This window comes from Ips typographus, linkage group LG5 (genome assembly GCF_016097725.1).
Source record: "Ips typographus isolate SLU linkage group LG5, UJ_Ityp_2.0, whole genome shotgun sequence".
NCBI classification, from domain to species: Eukaryota; Metazoa; Arthropoda; class Insecta; order Coleoptera; family Curculionidae; genus Ips; species Ips typographus.
This window is the reverse complement of record NC_138426.1, coordinates 5,529,117-5,557,103: the sequence shown is the minus strand read 5'-3', so window position 1 is coordinate 5,557,103 and position 27,987 is coordinate 5,529,117. Positions and strand designations below refer to the sequence as shown.

The 27,987-nt window shown below is 36.9% G+C and overlaps 1 protein-coding gene and 1 long non-coding RNA gene across 4 annotated transcripts in view; one reads left to right on the top strand and one right to left on the bottom strand.

Moving 5' to 3' along the window:
• LOC145729068 (glucose dehydrogenase [FAD, quinone]-like) overlaps positions 1-14,196 on the bottom strand; it is a 29,169-nt gene extending 14,973 nt beyond the window's left edge. For 2 of the 3 annotated variants that reach the window (XM_081979679.1, XM_081979680.1), the window contains exon 1: positions 11,719-11,949. In XM_081979679.1, the coding sequence (XP_081835805.1) occupies positions 11,719-11,911 (193 nt within the window). In that variant the 5' untranslated portion in view covers positions 11,912-11,949. Of the gene's footprint in view, positions 1-11,718; positions 11,950-13,946 lie in introns of those variants that run through there. The other variant, XM_081979678.1, reaches the window with a different exon arrangement.
• A 2,625-nt stretch (positions 14,197-16,821) lies between these two features.
• LOC145729873 (uncharacterized) lies at positions 16,822-21,178 on the top strand. The gene is made up of 2 exons (XR_014178477.1): positions 16,822-17,034; positions 20,648-21,178. It is a non-coding gene; the product is annotated as an uncharacterized LOC145729873 (long non-coding RNA).
• The last annotated feature ends 6,809 nt before the right edge of the window (positions 21,179-27,987 follow it).

Here is a 27,987-nt window from a genome sequence, read left to right as displayed (position 1 = left end):
AACATACATGGCAACTTAGGTTATTTTCGCTCTAGACCTAAGCTTCCTTCGATACCCATACCCAATTTTTCTGGCGAGTTCGATAAATGGTTGGAATTTCGAGACACGTACAAATCTTTAATTCATGATAACTCGGATATCTCAAACGTTGAAAAATTTCATTTTTTACGTGGTGCTTTGGAGGGATCTGCTAAGGCTGTGTTACAAAGTTTGGAGGTAAGTTCGTCGAACTATTCTATCGCTTGGGATTTATTATGTGAAAGATACGACAATAAGTCTATGTTGGTTACAAATTACTTGAAATCCTTGTTTGGTTTGCCCAAAATATCAAAAGAGTCGTCGATTGCCATTAGGGAACTTGGAATGGAATAAATAAAAATTTGAGAGCTTTGGAAGCCCTTGACATTCCCGTTAAATCCTGGGATGTTTTAGTAATTCATGTTATGTGTGAAAAGTTGGATTTAATAACAGTCCGTGAGTGGGAAGAAACTAAATCGAAAAATGTGTTGCCTACTTTAGATCAGTTTAGATTTTTTCTCAAGTCTAGATGTGAACTACTAGAAACCTTGGAGATGGCCAATGCTGATCTCAAATCTGGTGGTAGAGCTGGCCACGGTGAAAAAAGAATCACAAAATCGTTTGTTGTTGGAAATGGGTCTTGTCCTGTTTGTGGAAAATCTCACTTAATAAATACTTGTGATCAGTTTTTGAGGTTGTCAACCTACAGGCGATTTGATCGAGTAAAGGAGCTAAAACTTTGCTTAAATTGCCTGAAAGGGAACCATGTCAGCAGAGATTGTACATCTAGCAGCTGCAGGAAATGCTCATTACGTCATCACACTTTGCTGCATCATGAAAACAACCACCCTGCAATTGATGGTGTCAGACGTCCCTCTGATGGAAATACTAGGGATTTGAGTGTTTCAAAATCCAACTCGCTCATTGCTTCAGTACCTGACGCTGATGCCAGTTCGGGCTTGGAAAATTCGAGTTTAGTCATGTCTTCTTGTGATGTTATGCAAAACGATGCACTATTGTCTACAGCAATAGTCAATATAGTTGGTTTGAACGGTCAAGGTCGTCACTACCGTGTCTTATTGGACGGAGGTTCTCAATCATGTTTTGTGACTGAACGAGTGTGCAAAGAATTAAACATTCCCTTGCAAAATATTGACATTTCCGTCGTTGGAATAAACCAAGTAGTTTCAAATATAAATCGAAAATGTTACTTGACTGTTGAGTCGTTGTTTCAATCTTACAGGAAAACCGTATCGTGTTTGGTAGTTCCGCAAATTGTTGGTAACATTCCTTGTAAATATTTAGATGTTTCGAAGTTGGATATTCCTAAGCATTTGGTTTTAGCTGACCCAACGTATGCAAAACCCGGTGCTATTGACCTTCTTTTAGGAGTAACTGTGTTTTACGAGTTGTTGTGTATTGGACAGGTAAATTTGGGTGCAGGCAAACCAATAATGCAAAAAACACGGTTTGGATGGATTGTGTCTGGTCCATTAAATTCTAGTTTCTCACAGAATGTTACACATTGTAATTTGAATGTTGATTTACAGTTGCATGAACAGATTGAAAGGTTTTGGTCTATAGAGGAGCCTCCTTGTGCTCTAAAACCATTTTTGTCCAATGATGAAAAAACTTGTGAGTCTATTTTTGTTAGGAATTTAAAACGGAACCAATTTGGAAAGTTTATTGTTCCCATTCCTTTTAAGAACCCTCCTGCTACTTTGGGCAGTTCGGAAGCGTCTGCGAGGAAACAGTTTTTGTCATTGGAGCGTAGACTCCAGAAAAATCCTAAGATGTTGAAGTTGTACATAGATTTCATGGTAGAATATGAAGCTCTTGGTCATATGTCTCAGGTTGTTAGTGATGACATGGACAAAGCTTCATATTTCCTGCCGCACCATGGAGTCCTAAATGAAAATAGTTCAACCACTCGGTTGCGAGTCGTGTTCAATGGATCAGCCCCATCTGACAATGGAAAGTCGCTGAATGATATTCAGTATAAAGGCCCTAATATCCAGGATGATTTGATATCCATATTGCTAAGGTTTAGGTTCTTCAATGTAGTAGTCTGTGCGGATGTTGAGAAAATGTACAGGATGGTACTAGTTCGTGAAGAAGATCGACCACTTCAGAAAATATTCTGGCGTTCAAACCCAAAGGATGATTTGAAGGTGTACCAGCTCAACACGGTCACCTATGGAACCAAATCCGCGTCTTACTTGGCTATTCGTTGCTTAAAACAGCTCGGGTTAGAATGTGAAGAATCAGCTCCTGAGGTTTCAAATATTATTCTTCATAATTTTTTCGTAGATGATATGTTATTTGGTGTTAATACTATCGAAGAGGCTGTTACTTTGAGTAAGCAAGTTTACAGCACTTTGAAGGAAGGTGGTTTCAATTTGAGAAAGTGGATTTCTAATTCTCCAGAGGTATTGTCTCAAATTGGGGATTCTTCAAGTCGGCCTGGAAATATATTTCATTTTGGTGAAAAGTCTGAAAATAAAACTCTCGGTTTGTACTGGGACTTTTGTAGAGATACTCTTATGTATCACATATCTTTGAATGTTGTTGAAAAATACACTAAACGTATAGTGCTTTCGTCGATAGCCAAAATTTTTGATCCTCTTGGACTTTTAGCTCCTTGCATAATATTTGCAAAAATAATTTTGCAAAGGTTGTGGAGTGAACGCATCGGTTGGGATGAATCTTTGCCTGCCGATCTTCATACTTCTTGGCACAAATTTAGAATGCAGTTAAACTGTTTAAATGACCTTCGTGTAAATCGTCAAATTGTTTGTGAAAATTATGTTTCAGTGGAGTTGCACGGATTCTGTGATAGCTCTATTAATGCTTATGGTGCATGTCTATATCTTAGAAGCATGGATTCGTCTGGTAAAATCTCGATTTCACTTGTTTATGCAAAAACTCGAGTAGCCCCTTTGAAGGTTGTCACTTTGCCCAGATTAGAACTGTGTGGAGCGTTTGTTTTGGCTAAGTTAGTTCATTGTTTTCATAGTTTCATCAGCTTGACAATTGAAAAAACCTTCTTATGGACTGACTCTACTGTAGTTTTAGGTTGGTTTGGAAAACAGTCTAGAGATTTAGGGACTTTTGTCGGCAATCGTGTTGCTCAAATCCAAACTCTCACTTCAATAAGTGATTGGCGGCATGTTGGTACAAAGGATAATCCTGCGGATGTTCTTTCACGAGGATGTTATCCTAAAGATTTGGCTGGACATTTCTTATGGTGGAAGGGCCCAGAGTGGCTAACTCTCGACCAGTCAAAATGGCCACATTCTAATTTCATTTTAAATGATACCTCGGTTGATGAGCAGTCAAATTCAACACTTTTGGTGGGTAGTTGTCAAGTAGTTCCTGAATTTTTTCCTTTTTTTAGATTCTCGAATTTAACGCGTCTTAAAAGATGCTTTGCTTATGTTGTTCGTTTTTACAGAAATTGTAGAGTTTGTCGCACAGATCGAACATTTGGTTCACTCTCTGTTGAAGAATTGGCACACTCTTTCAACGAGTTGCTAAAGATTTCTCAAAAGGAATCATTTCCTGAAGAGATCAAATTATTGAGGACATCAAAGTCCTGTTTAAAAGGTTCTTTGAGTTCACTGAACCCTTTTATTGATGAGCTAGGTGTTGTTAGAGTGGGAGGTAGACTCCAACTCTCAAATTTGGACTATACTAAGAAGCATCCTGCGGTTTTGTCATGTAAGCATTGGTTTACTAGGCTAATATTTGTGCATGAACACAAGCGATTGTTACATGCTGGACCTCAACAGCTGTTAGCTTCTCTTCGAGAAAATTATTGGCCTTTAGGTGGTAGGAATTTAGCTAGACAAGTGACGCGCAGGTGTGTTATTTGCTTTCGCGCCAAACCAGTATCGGTTGAACCCCAAATGGGTAACTTGCCTACTGAACGAATAAATCCTTCTCCTCCATTTCATGTTACTGGAGTGGATTACGCCGGTCCTTTCAATATAAAATCAAAATCAGGTCGCGGAGCGAAAATAACAAAGTGCTATTTATGTTTATTCGTTTGTTTTTCAACTCGCGCCACACATTTAGAACTCGTATCAGAATTAACTTCTGAGGCTTTTATCGCTACGTTTCGTCGTTTTGTGGCAAGAAGAGGTAGGCCTTCTGCAATTTGGTCAGATAACGGACTGAATTTTGTTGGCGCCCACTCAGAATTAAAAGATCTAGCCACATTCTTGCAAGACCAAGAGTTAGAGGTGTTTGAAAATGAGGGCGTAAAATGGAAGTTCATTCCCCCAAAATCTCCTAACTTCGGTGGTTTGTGGGAGTCTGGGGTTAAAGCATGTAAATTTCATTTAAAAAGGGTCATGGGAAATGCCTCACTGACATTTGAGCAGTTTTCCACTCTGTTGGCTCAAGTGGAAGCTACCTTGAATTCGCGTCCCTTACTTCCTCTCTCTCCTGATCCTAATGATTTCGATACTCTCACACCGGCTCACTTCTTAATTGGAAGACGTCTTACCGCACTTCCGGACATGGATCTACGTGATATTTCATGCAATCGATTATCCAAATATCAACACTTGCAACAGATCCATCAGCATTTTTGGTCCAGGTGGTCTAAGGAGTATCTCAACCTCCTCCAACAAAGGCATAAATGGAAGTATCCTCAGCGAGGTCCTCAACTCGGTGACTTGGTGCTGATTCGAGAAGACAACGCTCCTCCTCTTCACTGGAAAACTGGGCGTGTTAGTGTTCTGTATCCCGGTCCAGACAATCAGTGTCGGGTTGCTAGTGTGCGCACTCCCACAGGGGAGTTAATGCGTCCTATTTCAAAATTATGTGTTCTCCCAGTGAACGAAGATATTTTTTCGTGCACGTAAGGTATCGGGTACTTGTAAAAGTGGACAACTGAATTCGGATGAATTCACCGTGCCTGTTGTGTATTAGTAAGTTGTAACGTTGGTTTTCGTTAGTATTTTAAAAGGTGGGGTCAACGGGTTTAACATGAAATTAGAGGAAATTAACTGTAAAAAACTTGTATTAAGGGAAAACTACTACAGCCTTATTATGAACTTTTTATAAGCGGGAACTTAGTCGACTGTCAACAGTGTCAACCTACTTCTTAAAATCTAAGGTTAGAGCGTACTCCTCTCTGCGCGTAGGAGGGCGTTTAGTTTACACAAATAATAAAAGTATATGCTACAGTCTCCCCCTTTGCACCACGTCAAACGTCCGCGGATGTGGGGCAACACGAGAATAGTTCAAACACTAGTCTTCGACACAACACGGGCACCTCCTCCTCTTCGTCAAAGTCCTCTTGCGGCGGCCCTCAGTCTCTTGGTGCCTGATTGGAGTGTTTGGTCGTCTACAAAGCTCTGATTCTGAAGAAGCCAACTCTTCATGGGTATCCTCTTGTATTGAATCTTTGCTGTTAGTACTTAGACTTGCGGGTTGTTGACCAGGTGGTCGCCCTCTTTTTCGTAAAGGTATCATTGGGGTTGGTCTGTTACCTTCAGCTTCCTTGTACGGTGTGAACGCAGACACATGGTACTTCCCCAAGGGAACGTCTGGTCTCTCTTCGGAAGCCACAATGTAAGTGGTTGGGGTCACAACTTTCATTATCTGATATGGTCCATCTCGTTTCGGAGTGAATTTTGCTGTAAATTTATGGCTGGCATTGGACAAATTATGTGAGGTAATTAAGACCTTGTCGCCAACATCATAACTTTGGTCTCGGCGATTTTGATTCTTCGCTTCAGTCCTGGCATCTTGCGTTTTCTCGTGAGTCTCTCGAGCTTTCTGAAGGGTAGAACTGAGGTTAAGCAAGTAAGGAGTGATTTGACACACGAAATTATCATTTTCAATGATTGCGCGCATGTCACGGGTCACGTCATCGGTAGTTCGCAGTTCTCTTCCAAATGTTAGATATGCTGCAGTGTAGCTGGTGGATTGACACACAGTAGTATTCATGGCAAATCTCACGGCTGCCAGATGTTGTGACCAGGCTGTGTGCTCCTTGGAAGTTAGGATGGCCAGACGGGTTTTCAGGTCGCGGTTCTTTCTTTCGACGGGATTAGCCTCTGGGTGATAGACCGGTATGAGGCTTTGTTGAAACCCAAAAGCGTGCGCCACTTGCTGCATAAGGGCTCCGACGAACTGTACGCCGTTATCGCTGATAACCTTCCTAGGTACACCATACCTTAAAATCACCTCGTCTATCAAGCAACGAGCGCATGCCTCTGCAGTAGCTGCCTTCAAGGGGAAAATCTCCGTCCACCGACTCGCTGTATCTTCCACAATAAAAATCCAGCGATAGCCTTCTGTAGTCTCTGGTAGCGGTCCGAAAAGATCGACTGCTATTACTTCAAACCGTCGAGCTTGCACTGGGGTTTGCAACAGACCGGCAGGCTTTAAGTTGGAAGCTTTAAAACGCTGGCATTCGATGCATTTACTTACATGTTCCGTTATAGTTTTACGCATTCCAATCCAGAAATATCGTTTTGCGATGCGTTGGAAGGTTCCTTCTATGCCATAGTGTCCAGCGGTGGCTGTGTCATGGTATTCCTGCAAAACCTTAGTTATTTGAGAAGTTGGTATTACTATCTGGGGTTCTTCTTGGTCAACTTCTGGATTATAATGGTAAAGGACGCCATTTGATAAGATATAACCGCGATCAGCCCACTTCTTAAAATCGACAGAAGTTGAAACAGCTTCTAAACCATCGACAATCTTTTTCAAATCAGGGTCTTCTAGTTGTTCAGCTCGTATTTCTGCGGCTGTTCGTGTAGGTAAAGTGACACTAACAAGGTTACTTGTTCCCTCTGTCTCTTCTCTAGGTGGTCGAGACAGGGTATCAGCAATCACGTTCTTTTTACCTGGTATGTAATCAATACGCAGATCATAGGACTGTAGGTTTAATGCCCATCGAGCTAATCGTCCTGTAGGTGTCTTTAGTGACATCAACCATTTCAGCGGTTGATGGTCGCTCTGAACGTAGACTCTAGAGCCTTCAATATAGCCTCTGAACTTACTGACTGCCCAGACAACAGCAAGCGCCTCTCTCTCTGTGGTAGTATAATTTTGTTCCGCAGAAGTGAGTAACCTGGAGGCATACTCCACGGGTCGCTCATCCTCAGCCTCCCCCTGAAGTAGACATGCTCCGAGCGCGTAGTTACTGGCATCTGTCCGTAAAATGTATGGCAACGTTGGATCAGCCTGTCTCAATATAGGGGCGGAGCTTAACAGGGTCTTAAGCTGGTGAAAAGCGTCGGATTGGGCGGTTTCCCACGTCCATGTAGCGTTTTTCTTTGTCAAAGCAGATAATGGTTTTGATATTTGGGCAAATCCATCTATAAATCATCTAAACCAGGAACAAGTCTGCAAAAAGCTCAGCAATTGCTTAATGTTGTTTGGGGCTGGCATATTCATAATAGCAGATACCTTGTCATCATCGGGTTGGATTCCCTGTGGCGAGATTATATGACCTAAATACTTCACAGAAGTACAGCAAAAAGTGCATTTGTCACGGTTCAACTTCAATTTAAATAGATTTAGTCGTGAAAAAACTTTCTGAAGGTCATGCAGATGTTCGTCGAAAGTGGAAGATAGAATTATAAGGTCATCAAGGTAGGTCAAAACAGAAACGTCGGTTAACCCAGCCCGAAACCTGTCCATTAGTCTTTGAAAGGTTGATGGCGCAGTGACTAAACCGAACGGCATCCGTGTGTAACGGAAGGTGCCAAATGACGTCACAAAGGCGGTTTTGTCACGATCTGAAGGTTTGACGCTTACCTGATGATAGCCACTTTTCAAATCTAAGGTGGTCATATAGTTAGTTCTTTTTGCTTCATGCAACAGGTCGTCAATCCTGGGTAGTGGATATCGATCAGGTCGAGTTATGGCATTCAAACGCCGGTAGTCAACGGTTAGGCGTAATCCTCCATCCTTTTTGGGAACTAACACTACGGGAGCAGCATAAGGTGACTCGCATTCTTCAATGGTTCCATTTTCCAACAGAGTGTCGAGTTCTTGGCGAAGTTGCTTCTTCCTATCAGGGGACATTCGATAAGGAGGCACTGCTATCGGAGTGTCATCTTGCAACACAATAGAATGCTCTGCAAATGGAGTTGGTTGATTACTAGGTTCAAAATTACAACAATTTTTAAGTAATAAATTGTTCAATCGGCCATTTTGTTCTTCTGACAAGGTGGTACCTTCATTTTTACGTATTTTAATCTTTGAAAAGTCCACGCTATTAAATACATGCACCCGCAAGTCCTGTTCAGTATTTAGTTGGTATACATTACCAGTACATTCGCCAAAATGAAAGGAATTTGCTGCAATATTGAAAATTATGTTGGCAGCATGAATAAAGTCTACTCCTAACAGAGTACGACTGTTTGTGTGTTCCGGTACTGCCAGTAGTTGAATAGGAACAGTTTTACCATAGAGAGTGATAGCAACTTCAAAGATTAACGCTTCTACTTTCCTTTTGACTCCATCAGCCAGTACCATCTCCAGATCATTGGCCTTGGTATATGGGATACCATCTCCCAGTAATATTTGTGTTAGTGTACTTCCAGCAACGCTAGTCTTGGCTCCAGTATCCAGGTATGCATAGCCATGATGTCCTTCCACTTCAATTGAAACAATGGGTCGTGAAACACTAGAATGGTCACTAAAAGAACTACAAAGAAATTCAGTAGACCTTACAGAAACATTTGAAGAATTAGATACAGTTTTCTTTGCTGTACATTTAGGACAATTAGTTCGTACAAAACCAGGTTGACCACAACCATAGCAGATTGGATTTTTGTTATTGTAGTCTGGCTTGTCTGTACTGTAGTCTTCTTTCTTACTGCAGTCTGGTTCTTGGTTGCTAGGATGATGATCTTTCAGCTTACTTAGCTTACGGCACTCATCTTTTAAATGTCCCATGTTTCTGCAATACGAACACCGCTTTCTGTCTTTTGATTCTGCTTGCTTACAGTCAACGCGCACATTCAAAATGTCAAAAGTTTCTTCACATAAGCGAGCCTGAGCTAAAAGTTCCTGAAAAGTTTGTACACTAGTACGCGGTATCTTCTCACGGATTCGTTTGTGTAGTAGCCCATAAACCATATCAAGCTGGATTACTTCACTTAATGTCCCACTAGGTAACTGAGCTAAGATTGCACGTACTTTACAAATGAACATGTCAGTTTTTGTGTGTATGTCCTGATCTTGAGAAAAAAGTTCACGGTAAACACGGTAAGGTGGTTTACATGGGCCAAATGTAGACCTAAGTAATGATACAGCTTCGTCCCAGTCATGTAAAGTTGATTTAACACCTTGATACCATGTGGCCGCAAAACCATCAAGAAGCATAGGTAGGCCTTTAAGGGCGTTATCGTTGGTCATTTGAGTACAATCTTTGTAAATTTCAATGGCATCCAAGAATGCATTCACGTCAGCATCTTTTGAACCATCAAATCTAGAGCTACACTTAGTGAAATTACCACTCACTGCTACAGGAGTTGCTACAGGTGGTTGATTTAAAGTTAACCTGCTCATAAGAGCATCAAATTGCTCTGCAGATAATGTGATACTCATGTTTGACTGACTATTGGTCTTAGAGCGTAAATAGTAGGGGCTTCTTGGCTCAATTTTGATATAAGTACTTACAGTTGTTTATCTTGAACGCACATGTAATTTTGCACTCTGCAGCTTCGTGTTTTGTTGCACTAAAGTCCGATTGAAGAAGTCCTACACTTGTAGAAGCAAATTATCGGGGCGAACATTCACAAAAACTGAGTTCAGCGAGTCACAAGAGTGGACTGTTTCTCTACAAGTACAGCTTGATTTTCCAATAAAATCACTGATTTTCCGTGGCCTCGAGTTGGGCGCCAGTGTAACGTTGGTTTTCGTTAGTATTTTAAAAGGTGGGGTCAACGGGTTTAACATGAAATTAGAGGAAATTAACTGTAAAAAACTTGTATTAAGGGAAAACTACTACAGCCTTATTATGCACTTTTTATAAGCGGGAACTTAGTCGACTGTCAACAGTGTCAACCTACTTCTTAAAATCTAAGGTTAGAGCGTACTCCTCTCTGCGCGTAGGAGGGCGTTTAGTTTACACAAATAATAAAAGTATATGCTACAAAGTTAGTTTAAGTAGACACTGCTTGTTAACTAAAATTTTATTAAGTTGTAAATATGTATGTTAGGTTAGGACTAGCCCTTAAAACCTTTTTTATTGAAAGCTTGAACCCTTTCAAGGTGGGGGGCATGTTAACGCTCATATGCGTCCGTAATATAAGTTTGGCAACCGCGGCAACGTGTGGAGTCGCATCCCTGGCTTTGCCGCCGAAATAGACTACCGTGGTGGGAGATTCGGCATCGCGAAGTCGTGTAAAAAGGAAAAAGGTGTTGATGGAACACGTTGTTGTTTTTGGGGTTTGATTAAACCGTTTGAAAATTAAATCGATGGTGTTTTAATTAGCACGTTGGAAAGTTAATGTGTAGAAATGTCAGTCTTCGCCCTAGAAGCTTTGACAGTCATTTTGGATCAGAGTTTAACATTCTACGCCACATGCTGATTACATAACAAGAAAATTTGCGAAAAGGTTGGGAGGCGAATTGCTCGAGTGGGAAGTCAGTTATCAACGAGTACTAAATTGCTATTATACAACAGCATTGCCTTTCCACATCTCGAGTTTTGTTCTACCCTCTTAAACATTCTTCCTGCTTTCAAAGTCGATTAAATTCAGATCGTTCAAAATCGCGCCATGAGATGTATATTGAAGTGTAATAGAACACCCCTGTCGCAACAATGCTTAATGTTCTGAATATGTTGTGTATTAAACAAATGATCGTCTTTGCTAGTCATGTGTTTGTTTTTAAAATAAGGCCTGAACTTTTACCGCCTTATATTTGCAGTAAAATAAAGTTTTTTAGGGATGTTTATAGTTACAACACGAGAAACGGTTTCAATTTTATTTTGAGTGAAAGATGTAGAACAAGCCACATGCACAATTCTGTGTTATATAAAGGTTTGTATGATTTTAACATGCTGCCTAACTGTAAAAAGTCCCTAAGAAAACATATTGTTTTAATGTAATGTTAATTTCTAGTTTTAAAATTTGCTGTTTTGTTTGTAGATTTAAGTTTCATATTTTTTTGAGTGTCATTAATTCTTGTTTTTTATTTTCTTGATGATGTAAATGTTTATATTTATAGCTTTTTATTATAAATAAACGCCATTACTATTATTAATAATGAAAGATTTTGCATTCGTTATCGTCTATTAAAAAAGTGTGTTAATACATGGTAGGCAGAAAAACAGTTTAATTCAGTGATAATGCCAGGTATCAAAATTCCGTAAAAGTCTGTTGAAATTCGAAAAATGTAATTTTTCCAAGTATACATGAACAGTTAGCTATAGGAGACCTGTACACATATTGAAAATAATTTTAGAAGATACTTCCAATATTTATTCCAAAATCAAACAGATTTTAAAACTAAATACTTACACGCACGAATAACGCTTCGCTCGGTCTACCACTTTCACATGCAGGACAAAAATAAATATTTCATGGCCGATTGCAGCAACGCGTTTGGTGACAACTTAGGCTAAGTTTAGTTTGGACTCTAAAATTTTGCATTTTATGATAGTGTTAAATATGTTGGCACAATCGGCCTTTAAGGCACTTACTTTATGTATGTACTTACTTATGGGTAGTGTATTTGCATCTTCACTAAAATACTCTTCATTATTTAATGGAATTTGGTAACTTTCAAAACTTTGCAAAAGTTCTTCCACTTTTTCATATAAATCATCATTATAACTAAAATCATTTTCCATAAAACCCCAGTATAAGACGTAAGCTACAAGCACTATCAGAAGTTTTATTTTTAAAGACATGTTTTCAGTAATAAACTTTTTAGACTGACTGATTAGCAAAAATATATATTTTCAGAGAAGTCACAGGTTATTGAGGTCATATTTTGATAAAATTCCTGAATAATTTATCATACAAATTGTAGTAAACAAACCAAATTAATTAGTTCGATTATACAGGGTGTTCCCAATGTTTCGAAAAGGCCTACCATTTGCCACATGATGAAAGCTATACAGGGTGTCCCAATAAGCCGTGCACGCGGCTGTTCCTCGGAAACTATACGTAGTATGGCTACAAGAAATTTTTTTTATTAGTAAATGTAGCTAAGAGAATATACTGAAAATAATTTTCAGCTTTCCAAACCCACCGCTAGGGAACGTTTCGATACCACTATAATAAAAAATGTCGAAAAACTCGGAAAATTTAAATGGAAAGGTACAGTAAAAATCTCATAAAAGTTATCCCCTACTCTAAATAAATAATATGTATTTATTTAGCATAACAGCTATCCAATAAACAACTTAAATAGTATACAATGCAAAATAAAATGACCTATACAAAACACAGATAGAAAAAATACATTTATAAGTAAAACCGTCACTAAACACTACACTGCTCCAAAACATGTCTTCTGATCATTATCTTAAACTACACAGTTGATCACAGTCCCTAATTTTTCGTGGCAACATGTTGAATTTATACCATCCCTTATACAACACAGAATTCAACATTTGACTAGAATGACATTTGTTCATCAATACAAAATTTGAACAATTTCTTGTGCCATAACTATGTACATTTATAAAAACCTTAATACTATTACAAACATATGAGGGCAACAAATTATTTTTTATTTTAAATACAAACACATACACACTAAAATCAACTTTTTGCTTAACAGACAAAAGTTTAAAACATTGAGCATAGCTGGGATCGGAGTATAACGGTTACATTTTAGAATAGTTCTCATTCTCTGGTCAATTTTAAAAGCAGGTAAGTTATGCAGTATGGAGGAACAGAATTCGAGATGAGGAGCAGCTATCAGGTTATACAATAAAAATTTTGTAGCGAATTTTCGAGTAACATAATCGGCATGTGCGTAAAAGTTAAGTTGAGAATCAAATGTTATTCTTAAGTATTTAATCTGGTTGGTATGATCAATTTTTCTGTTGTCAATAACTATATTTAGATCCTCAAAATTTTCGTTTTTTAGACTATGACTTTTGCCAAAAATGCAAAACTTTGATTTTTCAATATTTACATACAATTTATTATTGCAAAGCCATTTGAATAATTTGGCCAGATCATCATTCACAGTACATACGCTGCATAACACCCAAATCTCCTCCAGTCAAATATAACATGGTATCATCCGCAAACATTTCTATTTTACAATCACTTACTATAATGACAATGTCATTAACATATTGTTACGGTTTGGGCCTACTATGCTCGATACTTCTGAACGAGCACTCGATTCGGGATGAAATCGATGCGCCGCAATATCTGGCCGGGCGCGTGTTAAAGTAGGCCACAGTTAGGAAGCGAGACCTGGAAGCATCTTTGATATTCGAGGCAAATCGCGAAGCGTTTTGCGGTCATTCTAGAAAGTGGTTTGTGAATATAAAAGAAGCGGTGTCGACGGTGGAGTAGTGAATTTGGGAACGCGGTAAAGTTTAAATAGTGGAATAATTGTGGAATTGTAGTGTTTTTAGTAGCTGAATTAATTATTGTACGGAGTGTTTTGAAGCGTAAATAAATTTATTAATCGTTGAGTTAAGTTGACTTTGTGTAAACCCACGGAAAATTCGTAAGAATATAATAAAAATAACAAGGGACCCAAAACTGTTCCCTGCGGAACTCCATTTAAAACATTTAATGCGTCAGATATGCTGTCCTTAAATTTAACCCTTTGCTGTCTATTAACTAAATAAGAATTAAACCACCTCAAAACGGCACCCTTAATGCCCATGTTGTCAAGCTTACGCAACAATATTTCCCTATTAACGGTCTCGAACGCCCTTTTAAAGTCTAGAAATACAGCCATAACAAAATTACCTTTATCTATCTCTGTCTTAAAAATATCACACAAGGGAATAACTACAGTTTCGCACGAGTAACGCTCCCGAAAACCAGACTGATTGACTACCAACAAGTTATTTATGTTACAGTGTTCCTGCAACTGCATCTTAACTGCTGCTTCTAATACCTTTTCATAAACTGGTACAGTATTAATAGGTCGAAACTCGCTGAACAAATTAGTTTTCGATACTTTCTGTATGGGAATGACCATTGTCTCCTTCCAGTCATTTGGAAATTTTCCAGTTGAGATAAAAGTATTCAGTATATCTAATAAACGCAAAAGTCTTGTAGAAATTCCACTCACTGCTCCTCCGACGTTTTTCATAATCTTTAAAATATTTTTAAAATCACACATTGACAAATGTTTAAATTTTGTAAACTCAACAAAAAGATCGGGGGTCGTAATCAATATTTCGTTCGGTGGAGAACACTGTGGAATGCTATTTACATTTTCAGTAATGCTGTTAACAAAATATTTATTAAACTCTTGTGCTATTAGGAACTTATCAGATATTCTTTGATGCTCAAAAGTTATTTCGTCATTTCTTGAAGACTGTTTCCCCGGTAGCAATAATTCTAATTTCTTCCACATTTCAGTAGGATTCGTTCTATTATCGTCAATTATTTGCTTAAAGTATCGCTCTTTTTCGAATTTTATTTGCTTTATTATGCAATTTCACATTCCCTTGTATTCCCTCCAAACTGCGTCATTGCTCTCCGCAATCGCACGAACATACAAATTATCCCTAATTTGTATATTCTCCTTTACATCATCCGTTATTCACTCTTTATTTAAATGACTTTTCTTAAAAACACATACCTACTGTTTAAAATTCTTTCAATATCAAATACAAAACTATTCATTCAACATTCGCATCAGCACCATGTCCCATCAATAAAATAATCATGAAAACATTTACGTTGTAGTTTTTCATTGATCGATACTGTTTTATGACGTCAAAATTTTCATCGGACTTCTCGTCCGGCACGATGGACAAAATAGAATGGTCGCTAATCTTAGGTGTCAAGTGTACAGGGTGATTGATTGAATTTTGACCACCCCCTTAACTTTCTTAATTTTGATTTTAGCAAAAAACGTTAAATATAAAACTAGTAGATATTTAGGTCTACTTTACTCTTAGATAAAGAGTTATTATACAGGGTGTCCCAAATTTTAGTAACGAACCAAACTTATGTTTTTTTAAACACAATGACCAACTTTTTATCCGATATTTGCATTCTACGTCAAATTTTAGGAATTGATGTAAAATGTCTGTATCGATATTCAACTGTTTCCGCAGCATCTGTTACTTTAACAATGTTTCCTCGTCTATGTGATTAAGGTTTAATTTAGTTACTCAAATTTGGGGCAGCCTGTATAATAACTGTTTATATAAGAGTAAAAGTAGACCCAAATATCTATAACTGTTGCTACAACTAGTTTTTTTACTAAAATCAAAAATACGGGAGTTAAGGCCAAGGGGGTGGTTTAAATTCAATCAATCAAGGACTCTGCTGCGAAAACATTTGAATATCGATACAGACATTTTACATCAATTAGGCCTAGAATCTGACGTAGAATTAAAATATAGATTTAAAAGTTTGTCATTGTATTTAAAAAAAACATGTTTGGTTTGCTACTTTAATTTGGGACACCCTGTATATTAACTGTTTATCTAAAAATAAAGTAGACCTAAATATCTTCTAGTTTTGTATTTAAGGTTTTTTGCTAAAATCAAAATTATGGAAGTTAAGGGGGTGGTCAAAATTCAATCAATCACCCTGTACATTAAATAAACGCGTCTCTACGAAGAATTTTCCTATTTAAGTTTTTTTCTATCTCTTTTCGAATAAAGTGGTGGGAGTAGTTGAAAGTTTGCTTTGAAAGAAATGAAATATCTAGAAAACGGCTAATCGTAGAGACTTTATTTTTGCGGCATTTTAAAGAGCATTTTCTGTCCTGTAGAGTGTCCCAAAACAATGTTCCATTTAGTTTTCGGTTTTTTCGATAGAGGGCGTTTTTACAAAAATTGCACTTTTATCTTAGATATCTCGAAAAAATCAAAAGCAATGGTACCATAAGCAATCAGATTATCCATCGTTGTGTAAAAACTGCAGTACCTACTCTATCTCTATTGTAACACGAGATATTATTGAAAAATCATTAAAAATAGCCTTTTTCTACAAACATTGATTGATGATGCATTTTTCGCTTCCAAATCTCAACGAAAAGTTACCCTTTACTGAGTAGTTTACTTTATCGCGCGTTGTCAAGAGTAGCGAGCGATAATAGTATATTGTACAACAAGGGTGAAAAAGATGTCCCTATCGCACGAGGACGAATTTGAATTTGAGCACGATGCCGAAGGCGGAGTGCTCAATCGTACGAGGGCGATACGGACAATTCGCCCCAGTTTTACAGGCTATTTTTTCTACGACTAATTGGAATTCCTTACCAAATTTCACACAAATAAACTCTCAATGTTTGAAACGTTTCCGTGTTTACATTATCACTTTTGACGCAGCCAAAGTTTGACCGGTGTCCCGGATTGTCACCGGGTGACAGCTGATTAACTTCATCTTTTAGGTTTGTATCATTTGCTTTATCAAATAATAAAGTAGATGTTTTTGTTCTTTAATTGAACACTAACTGAAACTTGAACGGCCTTTTCATTGCCTCAAAACATAACCCAAAATGCAATGTTTTGATGCCAACTGTCAGTGATGACAATTAGAAAAATGATTTTGTTTACGTTCAAGATTAGCTGTAATTGGTCTATTTCTTTACGCACGCTGAAGATTCTCTGGGCTTGGTCCATTTCTTTATACACGCTGAAGATTGTTTAACTATAGAAACTGGAGCTGAAGAACAAAGTAGTGATATTTATGTTGTGGATCAGCATAAGGTGAATTGACAAATAACTATGTAATCCTACTACAAACTCGACTACAACTGTACAGAATTTTTTTATAGGACACTATCAGGAATGAAACAATAAATTGGAAAACACCATCTACATTACAAAGACCTGTCAATGCCACTTTGAAAAGAAATGTTCGAAAAGTAAGTTGTTTTAGTTAATATCTTTAAATTTTGGCCCCAAAACTTATATTTTCTTGAATGTGTTTTTGCTTCATGCAACTAAGTATATTATTTTTAAAATACTGTTACGGTTTGGGCCTACTATACTCGAGTCAGGATGAAACCGATGCGCCGCAATATCTGGCCGGGCGCGTGTTAAAGTAGGCCACAGTTAGGAGGCGCCACCTGGAAGATTCTTGAATGGTCAAGGCAAATCGCGAAGCGTTTCGCGGTCATTCTAGAACGTGGTTTGCGAATATAAAAGAAGCGGCGTCGCCGGGAGAAAAAAAGTAGTGTAGTAGTAAATTTGAGAACGCGGTAAAGTTTAAATAGTGAAATAATTGTGGAATTGTAGTAGTGTTTTTAGTAGCTGTGTTAATTATTGTACGGAGTGTTTTGAAGTGTAATAAATTTATTAATTGTTGAGTTAAATTGACTTTGTGTGAACCCACGGGAAAATCGTAACAATTGGTGTCAGAAGTGGGATCAGACTTTAGTGCGACGTGAATTGGAACTAAACTTCGGGTTAAAGACTTGTGTTCAGAACCGGACTAAAGATTTTCGGAACAGTGGTGTGTTAAAGTTATTTTATGCCAATAACAAGACGTCAAAGTGCAAACATGGAGGCCCAACTTGCAGCTATTATGGCAATGCTTGAAAAACAAGAAGAGATTCGACAACGAGACAAAGAAGAACAAGAAAGGATTCGAAAACAAAACAAGGAAGAACAAGAAAGGATTCGACAACAAAACAAGGAAAAACAACAAGAAAGAATTCGACAACAAGAAGAAAGAATTCGACAACAAGAAAAGGAAGAACAAGAAAGGATTCGACAACGAGAAGAAAGAATTCGACAACAAGAAAAGGAAGAACAAGAAAGGATTCGACAACAAAACAAGGAAAAACAACAAGAAAGAATTCGACAACAAGAAAAGGAAGAACAAGAAAGGATTCGACAACGAGAAGAAAGAATTCGACAACAAGAAAAGGAAGAACAAGAAAGGATTCGACAACGAGAAGAAAGAATACGACAACAAGACAAAGAAGAAGAAGAAAGAATTCGACAACAAGACAAAGAAGAAGACAGAGAGCGGCATGAAAAGCGTAACGTAGAAATATTGAAAGTTCTAGCGGGGACCAAGACAGAAATCCAAGAGTATGTAACCCATAGTCTCAGTAAAATTCAGAATGATGTTCGGGAAGACATTAATAAAATTCAGAATGATGTCAAGATAAAGTTACGCGACTTAGAGCGGAAAATTGACAGCAGAAGAGTCAACTCTACAGTGATCACCGGAAACGGGCTCAACAAGATCAAGCCTCCCACATACGACGGTCAAACTTCATGGGCAATGTACCAACTCCAATTTGAGGCCGCTGCAAATGCAAATGGATGGAGTAACGAGGAAATGGCTGTAGCACTAATAGTGGCGTTACGAGGACCTGCATTGGAGCTGTTACAGACTCTGCCTATCGCCCAACGAAGCAACTATGAAGCATTAGTAGCTGCATTAGAACGTCGTTATGGGGATCAACATAAGAAAGGACTGTATCGAACGCAATTAATGGCAAGACAGCAGAAAACTGGTGAAAATCTAGAAGAGTTTGAAACCGAAATTCGTCGCCTTGTGCATCTGGCTTACCCAGCCGTCCCGGATGAAGTCCAAGAAGAACTTGTGGCACAGTATTTTGTAGATGGGATTCGAGATCTGGAGGTAAAGAAATGGCTGAAGATGTTCAAAGGGAGCAACAACAGCGAATTACTGATTCGAGCGCTGGAAATTGAAGCTGCGTGCAATGATTTAAAGCCAGAGCCTATTCAAGAGGAAGGAGTACCGCCAGCCGATCATGTTGCTACATCAATAAATAAAATTGAATCAATGTTCGGCCAATTAGTGCAACAAATGGCAGCATTAGGAAATGGTCAGTCCAGACAGTTAGAACGGTCACGTCCGATCACGAGAGTGGAGTGTTATCGATGCGGACGTACGGGACACATTAGAAGGAATTGCAGACAGCGGTCTTGTTCTCCAAACCCACAGTGTCGACGAAATCAGGACATCAGAACAAATCACCGGAACTCCTCTGCTAAAAGAAACATTACATGTTATAATTGTGGACGTAAAGGACATTACCAATGGAATTGCAGAAAGCAGTCTCGTTTACCGATCCCGCAGAATTGGCGTAACCAGGAGCAGGAAATTAAGAACCCGGAAGGACATTTACCGCGATATGTAGAGGATCGTCAAGCTTTTGATAGTGATTTAAGGTACCGGAAAGGACAAATTCATAATGGTTGGAGGATTGGTCAAATCACGAAGGTGACAGGTAAAGAGGCTACAAGAAGAATGGAGAACAGCGTTTCTAAGGAGGACATAATAAAAGGACAGCGCTCAGACTCTGATTTGAAAGTAATCAGAAGATGGTTGGAGAAGGATTTGAAACCGGATTGGCAACAGATTTCCAGATATGGACCAACAGTAAGGGGTTACTGGTTGCAGTGGAATTCGCTTCGACTGCGAGATAACTTAATTACTCGCAAATGGGAAAGTCCAGACGGAAAACGCTTTGTTTACCAAACAATAGTGCCCAATTCCTGCAAAGAGAATGTGCTGCGAGAACTACATGACAGTCGCAGAGGAGGACACTTTGGAGTAAACCAGACTTTGGCTAGAATAAGAGATCGATTTTACTGGATTAACTTCAGAAAGGACGCTGAGGAATGGTGTAAACGGTGTGACCAGTGTTCGTTACAGAAGGGATCCAGCACAATTCGGGAACTTGAGAGAGAGAAGATGAAACCAAACAACGACCGTATGAAGATGACACTGGACCACAGACCAACTGGTGGCAATTATAAGGAAGGTGATGCTGTGTGGATGTTTCAACCCAGGAGGAGCAAAGAATTAAGTCAAAGATGGCAACGACACTGGGAGGGACCTTACCATGTGGTAAAAAGGTTAAATGACGTCGCGTACAGAGTCCAACGCAGTCCCAAAGGCAAGATGAAAATTGTCCATCTGGACAGACTCAAGAAATACCAGGGACTAGATGAAGCGGATCGGGACGATCAGCTTTAAGAGGGGGGCAGTGTTACGGTTTGGGCCTACTATACTCGAGTCAGGATGAAACCGATGCGCCGCAATATCTGGCCGGGCGCGTGTTAAAGTAGGCCACAGTTAGGAGGCGCCACCTGGAAGATTCTTGAATGGTCAAGGCAAATCGCGAAGCGTTTCGCGGTCATTCTAGAACGTGGTTTGCGAATATAAAAGAAGCGGCGTCGCCGGGAGAAAAAAAGTAGTGTAGTAGTAAATTTGAGAACGCGGTAAAGTTTAAATAGTGAAATAATTGTGGAATTGTAGTAGTGTTTTTAGTAGCTGTGTTAATTATTGTACGGAGTGTTTTGAAGTGTAATAAATTTATTAATTGTTGAGTTAAATTGACTTTGTGTGAACCCACGGGAAAATCGTAACAATACCAATTATTGAAAAATATTAAGCAACCTGTTTTCTATGAGATTTTTTCTTGTATATACAGTTTGGCCTTTAGCATACAATTAGTACTACAGATGTAAAATTAATTTTATTGTGGTTAGGTGTATAAAAAGCAAAATAAAGAAAACGCTGACATTACATCAAATGGTAACAGAAGGAGGCCTTCTACAATACGAATTTTGAGCTCCTCTACATTAGCTGAAAAATATAATAGGTTGATAGATAAGAAACTAGAGTTAGCTGAATGTTTGAAAAGAGAACATGAGATGCTTATGAAAACTTTTAAGTTTGATGTAGCAATGAACAGGGTGGACTATAAGTAATGGGACAAATTTTATGCAAATTTTCACTTTATATCAAAAATCCGTGGATATGATAAAAAATCAAAAACAAAATATCAACTTTTTCTCCCTGTATCTTTCTTAATATTCACTTTCAGCATAGGACAATTTAGCTAAAATCATATAATTTTGATGTCAATATGCTGTAGCTCTATGTCCCAGTACTTATGGTCCACCCTCTGTTAATTTTCACAAGTAGCAGTGAGTAATAAGTAACGTATGTAATAAATGTATGTATATTCTAATATTTTTGGGATTGACATTTTTAAATAAATTTCTTTTTGTAGTGGATTTCGGTTTAAAATAAGAATAAAAAAGTGTCAAACCAAATGCAAAATGTTTTATTTTGTACTCCATCACTTTACTACTGAGTTTAATGTTTATTATTACACAGAAGTAGTGATCAGCAGCTTGTTTATTTTAACTTATGTTCCCTTATGGTTACTATAGTTAACATTTTTATTTTAGTGGAGGTTCTTAGTTTTAGGTCTGTTTTGGCAAAATAATAAAAAAATAGTTCTTTACTGTTGGTGTTGAATATGTGTTTTTTCTATTTCTATTTCATTTCTAACATCAGTGTTTTTCAGAATTAAAACAAGGCCATTTTCAGCTTAATATCAACTTTCATTCTTTACTCTACACTCAACAAATGTAATTCTTTATAGGTTTTCGAAATAGTTTACTACTTCATTTCTATAAGTTTGATGGACACCCATTATTTCCCCATTATTGGGAACCTCAGGAATATTTCCAGTTTGAATTAAATAATTAAGAAACTCCGCATTTTTTTCTACTGGTGGCTCTTTTTCATTATTTAATATTGCAACATTATGCAATACAGCAGTTGCAGGTATTACAGCTAATACTGTCGATAATTGCAGTCTACAACCATAGGCCAAAACTGGAAACCGCCTTTTCCATACACCTATTGTTCTTTCTACAGAATTTCGGGTTCTTATATGCGCTTCGTTGTATAATTGTTGCCCTCTTGTTTGTGGGTCACCAACAGGAGTCAAAATGTAATTCTTTAATGCATATCCACTATCTCCTAAACATATATTGTTTTCTGAATTCATATATCTATTATATATTTAAATATCTTACCCAATAAAACCATGTTTGGGAACTCATTATTTTCAAACCTGGCTCTAATTCGACTATTTATAAAAATGGTTTGGTCATGGGTTGAACCAGGCCATCTTGAAACAATATCCCTGATCTTTAAACTGTTATCGTTTATAATTTGAGTATTAATGGAGAAGCGGCCTTTTCTATTTCGAAATAATTCACCATCTATTCCTCTTACAGAAAAAAATAGAAATAACAACATCATACACCGAACCCTTACAACTAGTAAAATTATTATACACCAACCAGGTGATTGAATTTGGATGTGCGTTCCGTCAATGCACCCAATAACTCGCGGAAATGAAGCAATTTGAAAAAAATTGCTACTTGTGGAAATTGCGTCTTCCATTCTAGGCATATTGACATATTGGGGTACTAATGATGCTATGACCTGAGATACTTTTTTCACACATCTGGATGCACTACTTATTGCAATGCCCATAAAATCAGCAATTGAACTTAAGTGACCACCTGTTGCGTAATATCTCAAAGAAATAAATAATAGCTGATTTATTGGTGGAATAGAATTAGGTCTGAACAATAATGAGAAAAAAACTTTATGACCGGTAAATGGAGATGTTTTGTGGATTCAACTGATTTATTTGTTTTCACAGTTTCAAAATTTGACTTGACATGGTATTAGGTATAACACAAATAGCACCTATAAGTACAGGTAGCCTCTGCCTCGACGGCCAAATGTAGTTTATAATTTTTCGTATTATAATTAATAAAATGTATTTTTACTATGATGTTTTTGTTGTTTTCGTGTTTACATTTACCCCTGGTAAATGTAATTCACATGATGATATCTCAGAATAATATATAAAAGTTTGCGGCTATTATTCTCAAGTTTAATATTAGTTTTTGCTTGTTTGTAGAAAAAACTATTTACTATGAATTATAATGTAGGATTGTAGATGTGTAATTTAAACTACCTACCGCTCTTCCTCATATTCTAAAAATTCCTCAATTTCAGGAAGAAAGTACCTACTAAACAATATAAACACTGAAAACTACTCCAAACGAAAAGAAAAACCCGAGGAACGAGGAAAAACTGTATAATGGTAATATAAATGTCAAATTTAAATTCAAAACTAACTGATGAGAGGTTAAAAATCCTTTCTTAAAGAAGTTAAGTCATGAATATTCGACCCTTAATTTAAGGAGGCTTTAAGTGACGGTTACTGTGCGGTGGAACCAAAATTAGCCTCTTAAGGGACACTTAAGCCAAAACCTTACTTAAACCCAACTTAGCGAGTGTCGGGGAAACGGGCATTAAAAACTAAAATTACAGTTCTATTAAATTTACGCCGCTCCCCGTAGATATGACATTGGTGTTTGTTTGCTTACATCAGTATATAAGCGAATGTCATTTAGAGTGATTTTTTTTAAATCTCTTGTGAATTAAAAATTGTTTAAATCGTTGCTCAATATTGAGTAATTGACTAATAATGGGACGAAATTTAATAATAGTTATTTATGTATTAAACGTAAAAAGTATGCCTTTAATGCGCTGAGAATGAAGTTTGCCGCGCGACGCAAAGCGGAGCGCAGCAATCATTCGAGAGCATAAAAGTCACATTGTGCGCGTAATACATACAATATTTTTTCTACAAACATCGCTAAATATCTAATACAACTAAACTTACTGCGTAGTTACTCAAAAACAGGATCAAAACTAGACACAATTGAATACTGACATCAAACTGTTGACACTGACATTTCTAATAATGGCATGCATTGTGGCCATTGCTGACAGCAAGCGAAAACATTTTTATCGCTCGCTACCCTTGGAAACCCGCGATAAAGTAAACTCCTCAGTAAAGGGTAACTTTTCGTTGAGATTTGGAAGCGAAAAATGCATCATTATTGAATGTTTGAAGAAAAAATTATTTTATGCACTTTAGGAATTAAAAGTGCACTTTTAATTTTTTAATTTAAGGGATAAAAGGAACATTTTTAATCTCTGGAGGATTTAAAGTAAATTCTGCTGTTGCAACACTTCCAGGGCACAATAAATTTTAAGTGAATCCACCATGCCAACAATAACCAATGACAAGTAGCTGTAATACGAGGTGTCAATCTTGAAACTAGAGTACCGTTAAGTTAGTTTACTGTTAGTTTTGTGCTTTTTTATTTTAAGTTTCTCGCATTCTGAATCGCATAAAATAGTAGGTATATAGACCTTGGCAAATTGTAGCCTTTCCTATGGTCGGGCTACAAACCTTTCGCCACGGGATTAAACACGACACTTTAGTCCCTATGTTTATAATGTAAAAGTGCACTTTTTATCCCTAAAGTGTATACAGTTAATAAATATGAGTATATCACCAGGCTATTTTAAATTTTTGGAGCAAGTTCAGATGGGAGTACTGACTCTTACATTGCTGCAAAAAAAATGTCGAATGAAAGAAAAAATCATGTCAAATTATATAAAAATGGTGAAATTACACCCAAAAACAATGCTCAACTTTAACTTCAAATGTCAGATACTCACCAGAAAAAAAAAATACAATTTTGTGTTGCTGATCATAATTTTGAATCAACAAGAAATGTTAAATGTTAAATTGTTAATTAAAATAAATTACTTCCAATAAAATGAAGTTTTATTTCTTTGTAGGGTTTTAATTTACGGAAATATACTTCAAATTTCTAGAAAAAAACAGATATATTATCCATCAGTGGCCAAAGCAAATGGTAAAGGCTTGCATGAAGACCTAACATTTTAAAAGCTAGCATTCTACGTATAACTCTGTTAATGTGTACACGTAAATCAGCAATTTTTCTATTCCGTCTGACATCCACTTTTGTAAGTTTTAGTTTTTTGCTTATGCTTGAAGGTCAAATTAACTTACTACCCTTATGTAAAAGTAAGGTAGCAACATGCTTAAAACCTCTTCTAAAAGTGCCTGTGTTAAACTTATTTTCATCAAACTCTCATAATAATGAAGTTACAGAGAATTGTTCAAAATGCCATAAATTCGGAATTTGACAACAAAAGACGATAGCGAAATTTTGTTTGCGGTATCGAACTCAGCCTGAAAAAATTATCCGGCAACGCTGAAAGTCAAATTAGTGTCATTTTGGTTTAACCGACAAATTCCTCTCGAAAATAATTTAAAAATTTTATAACACCTAGCAAAACTCCTTTTTTATTATACGACTCTAATGATGTGACATTATTTGACTCTGATCCACAGAGTTGCTGTGCCACTACTTGATTTGGGATAACAAGCATCCACTTCTATTGCTCCAATTTTTCCATCTTGATTTATTCCACTTCAACAGGCGTCTGTTGGCATCTTGAAGACTTTTCGTTGAATCTCAACATCTGTACTTCACAAGGGCTCTGGTCATCATTTGGTACGGAGTTTATTTCATGACAGAGGTATTCTTGTTCCTTCACGTTCTCGCAAGAGTCGTCGAAAGAACTGCTGACAACCATCAAAGAACGAAAGCTCCAATACATCGGGCACGTTATGAGGGGGGAGAGGTACGAGTTCCTCCGGCTCCCTATCGAAGGGAAGATCGAGGGCAAACGATCTGTGGGCAGACGGCAGAACTCATGGCTAAAGGATATACGTCGATGGTGCGGACGGACATCAATAGAGATTTTCAGGGGTGCGGTTTCACGAACCATTATAGCCGTAGGGAGATAGAAGAAGAAGAATATACTACATACTATTATCATGAAAGTATAGGTAGAATGTTTTATTATTTGTTCTATCTAAAAACATACAAATTCCAGTATAAGGTTATGATTTGATTTAGGTATACATATTTAAATGCCAAATTTGAAGTTTTTTTAAACTATCCCATGTTGCGTTAATTTTGTCATAGGGATTTTTTGATACTATTATCTGGTAAGGCTTATTATATATGATATCATCGAGAATCGTAATACCGCCATTAGTTGTATTCCCATTACTGCAAGAATGAGAAGTTTGTAAGGTCTGTTCTTGATTTTGATCTAATGAAGATTTAAGTTTTACGTCTTGTAGAATATTTACTCTATTTGGAGTTGATTTAGGTTCTAGTAGATTTTTATCAAATAAAGAGTGCGTCCTACATTTCTATAGTATTTAAATTACTGGGGTTATTGTTTTCGTTAATAAATTGATTCAGAAATTGGTCAAAATCAACGTCAATATCGCCAGGATTATTGAAAATACTTTCACTCTAGAGCATTTATCTGTATACGGGATAAAGCATCTGCATTTTGCAGTATATGATCTCGTAGTCATATTCTTCAAGTTTAAGTCTCTATCTTACTAATTTGCTTCTTTTAAATTAAAATACCCAGTGAAATTAAAGTCTGTGATAACATTAGTGTGTTCAAACGGTTGTTGAAAATATGTAAGATGTAAACTTTAAATTTAACATAATTTTAATTTGAATTGTGCCGTTTATTTACTTTTATCTTTTTAATTTTTGCATTATATTGTTTTTGTTTGTAGTGTTGCTAATAAATAACAGTATATTATTAACCAAGGTTTATACAGAAGCTTTTATTAACAGTATGTCAAGTTTAAGACATTTACAAAATTTAGGTTAACAATAAAACAACAACATGACATATGTCTTAATAGACATTGACATTATTATTTACCTAGGTCAATAATATTCCCTTTTTTGTTGTGTTTGTGCCAGACTAGAACTAGAGATTAGACTCTATTTTTGACCTAGGTCAACAATGACCATTATGTTTTTTGTTTTTAAATTCTCTGAAGGCGGTGGTAGACTTTCCACCGAAACATCAGAAGGTTTTGTCAGTGGTCTTGTATTGGGAGGACTAGGTTAATGTTAATTTCAAGTTAGGTGAAAATAGTGTGAATGGTGAGACGAAAATCCCAACTAGTACAGGAATATGATTTCAGTTTGTATACAAAATAAAACTTGCAACCATTTTTAATTTCATTGCACCTGTTTTTTTTGTATCATAACCGTTATCAGCATCAACCATTATAGATAAAACATATTGGAATTACTGTAGTTAACGACAGCGTTCAGTATAATGCGTGTCAATATTTCACTAAATATGTGCATCTATTTATCAGGTGTCCAAAAATTGCAAGTTTTAGTAATAAATAATCAATCTGATGCCAACAGTAACAACATAACAAAATGCAACAACAACAAAATGTTGCTGTTTTCTCGCATTTTTCTACCTAACTTTGTGTGTATATTAAAAAATTGTGCTAGTAGTAATCCACTTAAAACTTGACGAAAGGTGAGTAATAAATTTTTTTTATTATTGAAAAAAATATCACCAAGTCTTGATAACCATTTATCAATAACTTTAACGTTCCAGATAGCATTATCATTTTAAATAATAATGACGTTTCTCATTTTGACATTGACTTAAGCAATTATCAGGCGGTGTTCTGTTTCCAAACTTGGTTACAGCTACGTGTTCCGAATTACTGGTAATGCTGAAAAACGGGTTATTTGGTTGGTTTCAAATGTCAAATAGGAGTTTGAATGAAACCGAAAATCTGTCGGACTTTTTAGTAACAAAGACAGATATACATATAGATTTTTAGAGCTATTCATTTAACGAAATTGGGAAATAGTACGCCTCCGGACAGCAATACCTGCTAGGGCCACTTACACCGACATATTTAAGGGCACTCTAGATTTGGTTTTAATTTGACTAGGACATTTTGCACATGATCTGTCACAGTCAAATCACAACTTAGCCTAGGTGAACCTTACGGTGACCTTAATTACGTCGGTGCAATCCACTACTAGTGGCATAAATATATAAATGCATATTAGGTTTTAAAAAATGCAAATTAGCAACACATAAAACAAACATTATTAATTTTGTAGATGTTTTTTAACTAAGTTATATTTATTAAAAAAATTAACTATTTGTTGTGGCAACAGTGTAGTAGTAGTTTACGTATTTTTGTATGTTTGGCAATGCCAAATTTGACAACATGGCTAATGGAGTGATTAGAGCGACTGTA